Raw genomic sequence first — 11,828 nt, forward strand, 5'->3', positions numbered from 1 at the left:
TCATATAGCTAGTGTCTGATACTAGATTTGAACTCAGGTCTTCCTGACTCCAGGGCCAGCTCTCAATTTATTCTACAACCTAGCTGCCCCTGTAGATCTTCATTTCTTTATCTATAAAATGAGAAATTTGAAGTAATAGATTTCTAATGTTTCTTCAAAGTGACTTACCCAGGGTTACAAGTAGTCAACATTTGAGGCATGATTGGAACTCAAGTCTGCCTGATTCCAAATCCAGCTCTCAGCTATCCAAGTGTCATCAGCACTCTCTAAATTGTGGCACCTTGTAGCAAAGCTCTGATCTCCCAACCCTAGTTATGCATCTGCTTTCATGGACCACAATGATGAAAATACTATCTATTCCCTTAAGGTCCTTAACTTCTTGCCCTAGATTTTATAATCTTTAATAATGTTTTCTAGATTTCTCTAGCAATATCATATATGCCCACAAGAATCACCACAAGTCAGTAGTAATCATTTGGTTTGATGAGTCTTGGGAATGTTTCCGTCACATCTTAGATATGTGATTGAGGAAGGTAGCCAGTCTCTCTATGATTGTTCCCAAATTGACACTTGCCTCTCTCATCAGCTACTCTGACTCACAGGAAAACAGAAATTCAAAATCTGAGAATTACAATTCAGTCCAACCCATACACAAAAGGAATCTACACATAATAGACCTGACAAGCAATCCTCTAATGGGCCAGCTAGGTGGTACAGCGGATAGAGCACCAGCCCTGGAATCAGGAGGACTTGAGTTCAAATTCGACCTCAGACACATAACACTCACTTAGCTGTGTGACTCTGGCCAAGTCACTTAACCCCAATTGCCTAAAAACTAAAAAAAAGGGAAAAAAAAGTAGGAACTAATAGTCCTCTAACCTCAGAGTAGGAACTCCCTAGCTTTCTGGGTAGCCAATTTCACCTTTGAACAACTGTAATTCTTTCTTTCTTTTTTTTTGGGGGGGGGAGGGGGTTGTTGGAGGCAATCAGGGTTAAGTGACTTGCCCAGGGTCACACAACTAGTAAGTGTCAGAGGCCTGATTTGAACTCAGGTACTCCTGACTCCAGGGTTGCACCACCTACTTGCCCTGACAACTGTAATTCTAAGCAAGTTTTTTCTGTATCTCACCTAATTTTGCTTTCTTACAACCTCCACCTGGCTCCTGGTTCTGCCCTCTGGGTTCAAACAGAACATGTCTAATTTATTCCTCCACATGACAGCCTTCAAATATTTGAAGAAAGCTATAGACTAGATATCCCCTAGTCTTCTCTTCTCCAGGTTAAATATCCCCAGTTTCTCCAACTGATTGAATTGTGACAAGCTTTTCAACTGCTCTTGTTGCCCTGCTCTGGATACTTGTCAGCTTATTGGTGTTCTTTTTAAACTATGGCAAATGCAGAACTGAATGTAATACTCCAAAGGAGGTCTGAGGGGGGCAGGATAAAGTGAGATCATTACCTCCCCTTTTCCTATAAGCTACCTTTTTTAATGCAGCCCAAGATTGAATCAACTTTTTTGGGGTTGCTCTATCATGCTATTGACTCATCTTGAGCTTGCAGTCCACTAAGCCTCCCAGATCTGTTTTTTGGAACAACTGATCTCCTACCAGGCTCCCTTATTTTATACTTGTGAATTTGAGATTTTTGTGCCCAAGTATAAGACTTTATTTTCATCCCAACTGAATTTAATCTTGTTAGATTCAGCCCAATGCTCCTCTAGCCAGTCAAGATTCTTTGTTGTTAGATTGGGAGCTTCTTGAGGGCAAGGACTGTCTTTTTGCTTCTTTTTGTACCCTTAGCCTGATACATAGCAGGCACTTAAAAAATGATTACTGACTGACTGACTAGCCCTTCCAGCTTTGTGTCATCTGCAGATCTGAGAAGGAAACCAGATATACCTTTATCCAAATCATTAAGAAGAAGATTTTCTCCTCCCTCTAATCAATCTAGGTAGAGATAAACCCTCTAACACTCCTCACTTAATAGCACCTACAACAATTTTCCTGGAAGAAGAGGCAGCAACTTCCTCTTCAGAGGGCACCAACTCCCATCTTTTCTTTTTCTTTTCTTTTTTTAAACTTGCTGGCTATGAACTTTTTATTTTTATTTTATTTATGTATTTTTAATTTATGGAATAAAACAAGTATTTCCATAATATAGTATAATAAAAAGATGATTGCACATGAAACTGCAAATCTATTATGTACAATTTGCTTTTTTTTTTTTTTTAGGAAAAGCCACAGTAATAACCTCCCCATGTCTCTGACCATTGGAAAATTTAACCCCTGAAATCTAAATTCACATCCTTCCTACTACAGTTAGGAACTGAGAGGGAAATTTGCAAGGTCAGTGATTAAAGTTCAACAAAGGTTTATTAAGTATCTGCTGTGAACAAAGAATTGTGCTAGGCACTGGGCACACAAGGACAAAAAATTAAAACAGTCCTTGTCCTTGACCTTATATTCCTTTAAAAAAAAAGAATTTGATTGCTTTTATTCTGCACTTAACAAATAACAAGTAAAACAAGAATTTCCATACACCCTAATAGAATAGAAAAAGAGGACATTACATGAAACTGCAAGCCTTTATTATGTACAGTTTGTTTTTTTTTAAATATGTAATAAATTCAACACGTGTGTTTCGAAGATATCCAGCTTGTTTGTGATTCTTTTGGCCCTTTCTTCCACTCTCTTCTGTACATTAAAAATATATATCAATGACCCTTTTTTCTTTCTTTTTGGCTACTTATCTCTAGCACCCCCTTCTTCTTTTCCCTCCCCAAGTTTTGTTTTGTTTTGTTTTGCAGGCAATTGGGGTTAAGTGATTTGCCCAGGGTCACACAGCTAGTAAGTGTCAAGTGTTTAGTCTGAGGCCGCATTTGAACTCAGGTTCTCCTGACTTCAGGGGCCAGTGCTCTATCCATTGTGTCACCTAGCTGCCCCCCCCCCCCAAGTTGAAAGAACAAAACTCAACCCTTGTAACAAATACACATAATCAAGCAAGGCAAATTCCTACGGTGGCTGTATTGGAAAATGTACGTCTCATTTTGCGTCTTGAATCCATCACTTCTCGGTATGGAGGTGGGTAGCATGATTTGTTATGAGTCCTTTGGAATCATGGTTGGTCATTGTATTGACCAGTCTTAAGAAGGACCTCAGATTCTATTTCAAAGGATAATATTTAGGACTAGAAAGGATATCAGAAACCAAGTAACCCAATTCCCTTATTCTATAGATGAAGAAACTGAAAACCAGAAGGGTTAACTAGTGAATTCCTCAAGTTCACACAGATAGCAGATAGCACAACTAGTATGTGAAGCCAGGTCTATAGATTCTAAATCCATTGGCTTTTTGTTGTCGTTTTTTCTATGCCGTATTGCCTCTTCCTTGAAGTTCTTTCTCTCAGAATCCAGAACTGGACATACACATACTTCTCAGACAATGCTGCAAAAAAAAAAAAAAAAATTCCCCTATGCACCTTGCATGTTTATTTTCCTGCTGTCCTCAGGAACAGGGTCCTATCTGTGGATTAGGGGAGGCTGGATACGGTTCCCCAGGCCCTCCCCCTCCTAGGGAAGGCATCTTGGAGACACCGGTAGGTCTGCAGTAAGTTTCATCCTGTCCTATGGCGGATATGGAAGAAGCCTTTGTAGGGTCATGGGAACTGAATGTCTTGGCCCAGCTCCTTCATCCAGCTCCCAAATATTCTAACGAGTTCCAGCTGTGTACAGTTCTGGCAGGCACTTCCCATACTGCTTCTAGGAAACTCGTGACTAATTAAGAGGGGAGGGAGTATTTCCCTTTGAAAAACAGAGGTTTCTAGGGCAACAGAGATGGCTGATGGCCATACCCAGAAAAGGAAAGCCCCTTCCAGGCTCTACCCCTTCAAAGTTCTGAGAAGAATATTGAAGAAAAGGGTTATTTCCCTCCCTCACATCAAGAGCACCCCTCCCCCCAGGCTGGCTCTGACTTAATCAGGGCCTGGAGTCTCCTCATTTTCTTTGTCCTGTCCTAGGCCTTGTCCTTTCTGTAGTCAGAGATGTCCAATCCTTTGTGGATCATGCCATTCCTTCGTCTGCTTCCATTGATGACCAATACTTTCCTCAGCCTACTGCTCTTTTTTTAGGCAAGGAGGGGGTGTCAACGGTGCAGAAAAGGGATGAGGCAGAGGAAAGGTGCTGAGAAATCTCTGAGGAAGACATGGACTTCACTTTTTTCCCAATCTTCTTTAAAGTTTGTAAAGTGCTTTCTGTCCATTCTATTTGATTCCTTACAATATTCCTGTGAAGTTGGTACAACTAACATTTTTGTTTCCACTTTGCAGATGTGGAAACTAAAGCTCAGAGACCTTGCCCATAAGTCACACAGCTAGTAAGTGTGGTAGGAGCAATTTGAACTTGGATTTCTATTGATGTAGAGAACTTCTCACTTCACCATCCTGCTTTTCTTATCTTTCTAATTATTGAAAAATAACTCTGGGAAATATAACTAATGCCAATTTAATAGGAGACAGGGAACAAGCTTAAAGAACTTTTCACTTCACTGTCCTGCTTTTCATATCTTTCTAATTATTGAAAAATACTTTGGAAAATATAGCTAATGCAAATTTAATAGGAGACAGGAAACAAGCATAATTAAATTAAATTAAATACTCTGACAGTGCAGGGGAAACCGGGGAAGGTGAGAGGGAATAAGTGAATCTTACTCTCGTAGGATTTGACTGAAGGAGGGAATAACATACACACTCAATTGGGTGTGAAAATCTGTCTTACCCTACAGGAAAATAGGGGGGAAGGGGACAAGAGAGTAGGGGAATGATAGAGAGGAGGGCAGATTGGGAAAGGGAGTAATCAGAAGCAAATACTTCTGAGGAGGGACAGGGTCAAAAGAAAGAATAGAATAAATGGGGGGGCGGGATAGGATTAAGGGAAATAGAGTTAGTTTTTCACAGCATGTCTATTATGGAAGTGTTTTGCATAACTGCACGTATATAACTTATATTTAGTTGCTTGCCTTATCAATGAGGGTGGGTGGGGAGGGAGGAAGGGAGAAAATTTTGGAATCCAAAGTTTTAAAAACACATGTTTAAAAAAAATGTTTTCACATGCAACTGGGAAATAAGAAATACAGGAAATGGGGTACAGAAATCCATCCTGCCCTACAGGAAAATTGAAGGGGAAGGGGATAAGAGAAGTGGGGGGGAGATATAGAAGGGAAGGCAGACTAGGGAAAGGGGTATTTAGAATGCATGCCATCTTGGGGTGGGGGGAGGGGTGAGATGGGGTGAAAATTTGGAACTCAATCTTGTAGAAGTGAATGTTGAAAACAAAAAAAAATAAAAAAAAATACCATTAAAAAAATTAAATACTCTGAGAAATATAATCTTTTGCCCCTTCTCTTCCTCTTCTTCCCTTGAGCGTTGGGGTAGAGAAGGTAAGTAGCAACCTTCAGGAAGTCAGGCATTATGGAATTGGATGATCTGATTTTCTTACAACAGGGATCACATCCTCTATTCTCTGCCCTGACCTCACCCCATTCTCAGCCCAGATGTCAAATTTTTGAAGGAATGGATCTGTGTCATGTTGGCCCTAGGGGACTGAGGATGGTCATGATGCCATTATGGTCATAGGGAAGTGAGTCACCATGTACCCTTCAAAGGCATTCATTATTCCCATCTGTCTTTCCTGACTCCCCAACTTGAGGCAGCAGGGGACCCAAATGATTAAAAAACACATCATGTTTTGAGTGTTGGTGGGGGTCCTTTACTCCCAAGTCCAGGGTTCCTAAACCCATCATTGTGGCTCTCCCCTGCAGAGTCATCTGAGGGGGTCAATACCCCATCTTACCCTCCTCTAAGTCCCAGTCATCCTACTCATACCCTTTATATAACCAGTGCTTCAATGAACAGATCATTTCCAACTCATTTACATTTCCTTAGCATGGTTTGTCCATGTAACCCCTACCCTCTTTCACTGTTCCCATCTAGTGTCCTGGGGAAACTATACTTCTAGGTGAGAGTCAAAGATTAGGTCTCAAAGACTGCTGGGTAAAACTTCTAGGAGATCAGACTACAGGGAAGGATATCCAGGAAATCAGAATGCAACTGATTCCTTCTCTCCCACTCTGCTCCCTCTCCATCTTGGGCAGGTTGCCTTTGAGGAATGGAGCTAGCTGTGACTTGGGATTATGAGTTTCTCTTAAGGATCTGTCATTTGTCTTTTTTTTTTTTTTTTTGCCACCCTTGAGATCTGTATATTTGTGACTCAGCACATTTGTTTCACAACTGGGTGCTGGGTGCTGGGTGAGTCAGGGGTACAGGAATGACATATAGAGAGGCTGCTGAATCAGGGGATTTCCTTTTTTCCTGTTATAGGGTCCCTATTTTATGTCTTTCTTTATCTTGGAATTGGGAGGGAGGGTCAGAACTGGGTGTTAAGTGAGACCTTGAACAAAATAAACCTACCCCTATTTCAAGGGTTTAAGATGTCTCTTGGAGGCCCCTGTTAAAGTGGAGAAGTTTCAGACTGTAGGTGGAAAGGTCAGAATTAGAAGAAGGACTTAATCTGGCTCTATGTGTGCTTTGGACAAAACATTTAATTAGTCCAAACCTCAGTTTCCTTATTTGTAAAATTGAGCCATAACACTTGTATTATCTACCTCATTAAGCTGTTTAGGAAGATTAAATGAGATAATGTAAAAAATGGTTTTAAAATAGCTACGATGTATCAAATTTATATAGCATTTTACAGCTAATAATAAATATAACTACTTTAATCAAAGTATGCTATCATCATCATCATCTGATAAATTAGTCTGGCATTCAAGGCCTTCCTTAGTCTGCTCTACCTTCCTTACCAGAGGGATTTCTACTCTTCTCTTACAAAAACTTCCTCTTCACTTCAGTCACGCTGGCCCATTCATTCCCCTCCTGCTCCCAAATGTTTTGTGCTTTCTTACCTTCAAGCTGTTGATACAATGCTTTTCCCACCAGAAATGCCTTTCTTCTTCCTCTCCTGCTCCCACATCTTCAGGGTCAATTCAATGACCGTCTTCTCTCCGTGAAACCTTGTCTAATCACCTCCATCTAAAGGGCTCCCTCTCTCTCTTCTCTGAGCTCACCATAGTTTATTATGTTTATCCCATTCACTTAGCACTTAGAATCTATTTCTTTATAAACTTCCCTAATGCCTTCTCTCTGTTATCTCCAGTTTATCCTACATTTATCTTACTTGTCATTTGTTTGTATGCTGTCTCCCCAATTAGACTGTGAACTTCTTGAAATCAAAGACTATCTTTTGACTCTGTTTATATCCTCAGCACTTAGCACAATGCCTGGCACATATTTGGTGCTTAATAAATGTTTGCCTGAGTGACTGTTCACGTGTGTATACCATATTCTTCCCAATACCTTTTATTTATCCTTTACCCATCCCTCACCGCCACCTAAAGATCAGGAGATAGAATAGTTGACATTTTATAGTGATTTTAAGGTTTACAAAGCACTCTATGTGTATTATCTCATTTAATCCTTAAAACAATCAAGAGAGGTATTGTCACTCCTGCTTTAAAGATAAGCACTCTGAAGCTCTGAGAGGGTAAATAGTTTGCCAGTAGTCTCATAGCTGGCAAGTGGCAGCCTCAGGATTCAAGCCCATTTTTCCCTGGCTCCAAGTTCAGGGACATTTTTGCCACACTAACCTAAACTGGGTCCCAGCTAGTTAGTAGAAGATGTAACACTAGAGAGTGAGGCAGTGACTCTCCCACACACTACAAATTTCCTGAAATCAAACACTTCAGCTACACTGTGCCTTTAGATATTTCTCCTCTTACAGTACCAGGGAGAGATAGAAAATTCCATTAATGATAAAAGGTTAAATAATCTTCATGGTGATGTATAGCAAAGCTAGGTTGGAGCTAGGGTTAGGGGTCTAAGAATGACTTTCAACTCCAAACAGGTCTAGCCCTTTTCCTGCAGTTGCCTATCCCGGGATGACCAATTCAGGCACTTCCCAGATTATCACCATCAGAGCAATCTGTTCATGATCAGCTTACATTCAGGTGTTTGGCTTTCTCTTTCTAGGCTATATAGACGCAGGAGGTCCATGGAGAAGGGCTTTTTCCGCCCAGTAGCGCAGGGGTTAAAAGGAATAGTTGCAACATATCTCCTTTCTAGACTGAGTCACCTCCCTCTACTGCCCCTTCCCTCCCTCCATAGCCTCAGCTAAAATATTATAAAGAGGGACTAGAGGCAAAATCTAGGGACTGAAAGTCTAGGACCTGGGAGGTCTCTCAGCCCCACATTCAGCCTGTTCTTTAAGGATTTCAGCTGCAGTAGACACTCTCTCTGGATTTGGTGTTCTCAGTTTGTGATAGGATCATGAAGTGGGAACTGCTCTGGCTGGGATGTCTCCTTCCTATAATGGTGGCAGGGAAGTCCGTGAAACCCATGAATCAGGAGGAGGCTCTGGTGAGTATTAGTTAATGTTAGGGGAAACACTCTGGGTTTGCAGAGAGGGTAGATAGCAGGGTGGGATAGCTGGCTACCCTCTTGCCAGGCATTTCCCCTTTGCTGTCTCTTTCTTGCTTCCTTTCTAATCTAATCTTTCTTTCTAATCTTCCCTCTTCCCTCTATTCTGTCCTCTCACTCATCTTGTCCTGCTCTTCTCTTCTTTCCTTCCTTTACCCCTCAGCAGTCTAGTTTTCTCTGTCCCTCCTTCTCCCGCCTCTATGGATTTTGTTTGATCAGTCAGAAGATGCCTGAGCCCTTGTCCCATAAATTGCAGTGGAGATGCTAACCAGCATTGGTAGAAGGATTTTCCTTAACTGGGAGTTCCCTACACCAATAAAATTGCAGGTCCATTCCTTATTGCTATCCTTCTTAGGATTACCTAATAAAGTATGGATACCTGCAAAAGCCTCTGGAGAGAATGACAGATAGTTTTGGACCAGAAGAGGTGACAGAAGCAGTAAGGTAAGAGGTCAAGAATGCACACACCTGGGCGGGGGGGAGGGGAGGGACCAAAATAGCATACCATGATTCTCAGCTATAGAGCATTGAAGAAGAATATTAGTGTTAAACATATGTATGAATATATATGTATATGTATATGTATATATATACACACATCTATGTGTATAAATGGGTGTGTATATATACCTACATACATATGTATGTAGATAAATGATAGATAGATACATAGATAGGGGAAGGGGAGGGGAACAAGTATTTATTTTTTGTTTTTTGCTTTTTGGTGAGGCAATTGGTGTTAAGTGACTTGCCCAGCGTCACACAATTAGTAAATGTCAGGTGTCTGAGGTCGGATTTGACCTCAGGTCCTCCCGACTCCCAGGCGGGACCTCTATCTACTGCACCACCTAGCTGCCCCTCTTTTTTAAAATTTTTATTTATTTATTTTTGGAACAAGTATTTATTAAGAGCCGATGTCCTAAGCATTTTATAAATATTATCTTATTTGATCTTCACAACTTTGTGAGGTAGATGTGATTATTATCCCCATTTTACAGTTGAGGAAACTGAGGTAAAGTTAAGTAACAAAAGATAGTAAGTGTCTGAGACCAGATTTGAATTCTGGTCTTCCTGACTCCAGGCTCAGTGCTCTATCCACTGTGTGCTACCTAGCTGCCAAAAGAAAGGTATGTGTGTGTGTGTGTGTGAGAGAGAGAGAGAGAGAGAGAGAGAGATACACAGATATATAGATCATAGATACATAGATGATAGATAATAAATGATAAGAATAGATGATAGAGATAGGGAGGGAGAGAGAGACAGAGACAAGAGAGAGACAGAGAGAGAGAGAGCACGAGGGAACAGCTTGAGATTTTTAAAGGTGTTTCAGTTTCCTGAATGCAATTCCATCTCTTCCTTTGATTCCATTCTGGGTTTAGCAGCGCCTGAGTCCATCCATTTTCACCTCGTTTTTGCCAAAATATATTTACTCATTGGCTAATCCACAGAATCAAAGAGTAGAAAGAGCCTTGAGAGGAGATCCAGTCCAACCCACACCCTGAACAAGAATTCCCTCCAGAGTATCAGAGAATGTATCAGAGAGCCTCTCCAGCTCAGCCTCCTTCCTCATTTTTAAAGTGCAGAGAACATGCTCTAGGGTTATCTGCGAAAGCAGCTCGGTCAAGATTGGAATCGATTTCCTCTGCCTGCCATCCAGCTCTTTTAAATCTCACTGTGCTGACTATTCAATGACCTTCAATTCCCCAGTTCCTCATCTTCTCCCTGGTTCCAGTTAGGCTTTGGTCTGAATTCAGTTTTGGGAGTGAGGGTGAGGAGGAAGAGGATGAGCAGAGATCTGAGGATGAAGAGCACGATCCAGAAGAGGACGTTAAAAGAGAATGTTGCCCGTGGCTGGCAACTCTCATGGGAGAGTCTTTAGAGGAGGGATAGTTTAGAGGAGGGGAACAAGGTGAAGGGGCTGTAGCTTTAGAGAAAAAAAAAGTTTAGACCTAAGGGAGAATTTTACCAAAGTCAGAGAGAGCTGGAAATGGAGAATATGAAAGGAGACTGAACATATCCTTTTTTTAAGGACACAGAAAAGAACCTCTTCCTCACCCCCAACTACATGGACTAGAGAAAAAAAAATAGTTTCAATGATCCTCAGACTGTCTGTATTGGGTAACAAACAATATCTCAGGCAGCAAAGAGCATAATAGTGTCAACCATATCATTCTCCTTACCCCAATGGGTTTCCTTTTTTTTTTTTTATTCCAGGTCCTTCCAAGAAGCTTCAGAGCTGCCAATCTCTGGGCAGTTGGATTTGCGAACAAGGGAACGAATGGGGAAACCCCGCTGTGGCCTGGAAGATCCCTTCAACCAGAAGACCCCAAAATATTCACTTCTAGGTGAGGGTTGAAGTTAGGAAGGGAATGTGGAAGGTAGAGTGTAGAACACTGAAAGGAACAGGGATGGGGAAAGATGGACTGACCACTTAGCCTAAAGTGGTTACGAATTGACACTGAGAGGAGATCAGGGCATGGACTTCTTTCTTTCCATCCCTGTTTGGATTGGTTAGAAAGTTTGATTTCTGATACATATCTCACCTCCCCAGGTCGCTGGCGGAAGAGGCATCTAACGTTCCGTATCTTGAATTGGCCATCCACCCTCCCAATCCACACTGCCAGGACAGCCCTCCATACTGCCTTCAGATACTGGAGCAGGGTGGCCTCCCTGAGCTTTCGAGAGGTTCGGGCAGGCTGGGCAGATATCCGTCTCTCCTTCCATGGCCGACACAACTCCCATTGCTCACAAAGTTTTGATGGACCTGGTAAGCCCTCGTGCCCTTGATCTTGTCCTCTCTCATCTTCAGCAGATTGCAAACTTGATCATCACCCTCCCTCTTCTCTCTTTTTATTCTTCAGTCTCTTCTTATCTACTAGTTCTTTCTCTGTCTTCAACATGCCCAAGTCTGTCCTACCCTTAAAAAACCTTCACTAGGACCTGCCATCCCCTCTAAGCTATTGTCCTAGAGCTATGTGCTACTATGTCTACATTCTTTGCCTCTACTTTCTCTCCTCTCACTCCTCAATCCTTCGCAATTTGGTCTGTGACCTCATCAGAAACTATTTTCTCTATAGTTACCAATAATATTTTATTTACCACATCTGATGATCTTTTTCCCCCTGGTCCTTATTCTTCTCATTCTGTCTGCTGCATTGGACACTGATGACCATCCTTTCTTCTCTGGGTTTTTGTGACATTACCCTTCACAGCTTATTGCAGTACCTGGCACATAGAGGTGCTTAATAAATTCATTCTCTCTCTCTCTCTCTCTCTCTCTCTCTCTCTCTCTCTCTCTCTCT

The 11,828-nt window shown here is 41.6% G+C and overlaps 1 protein-coding gene across 1 annotated transcript in view; it reads left to right on the forward strand.

The window, feature by feature from the left end:
- Positions 1 to 8,207: 8,207 nt before the first annotated feature.
- MMP19 (matrix metallopeptidase 19) overlaps positions 8,208 to 11,828 on the forward strand; it is a 10,278-nt gene continuing 6,657 nt past the window's right edge. Inside the window, exons 1-4 of the mRNA XM_027855134.1 lie at positions 8,208 to 8,466; positions 8,882 to 8,970; positions 10,741 to 10,871; positions 11,078 to 11,293. Coding sequence (XP_027710935.1) covers positions 8,377 to 8,466; positions 8,882 to 8,970; positions 10,741 to 10,871; positions 11,078 to 11,293 — 526 coding nt within the window. The 5' untranslated portion in view covers positions 8,208 to 8,376. The remainder of the gene's footprint in view (positions 8,467 to 8,881; positions 8,971 to 10,740; positions 10,872 to 11,077; positions 11,294 to 11,828) is intronic.

The sequence above is a fragment of the Vombatus ursinus genome, unplaced genomic scaffold, assembly GCF_900497805.2.
Source record: "Vombatus ursinus unplaced genomic scaffold, bare-nosed wombat genome assembly UNPS02010769.1, whole genome shotgun sequence".
Taxonomy (NCBI): domain Eukaryota; kingdom Metazoa; phylum Chordata; class Mammalia; order Diprotodontia; family Vombatidae; genus Vombatus; species Vombatus ursinus.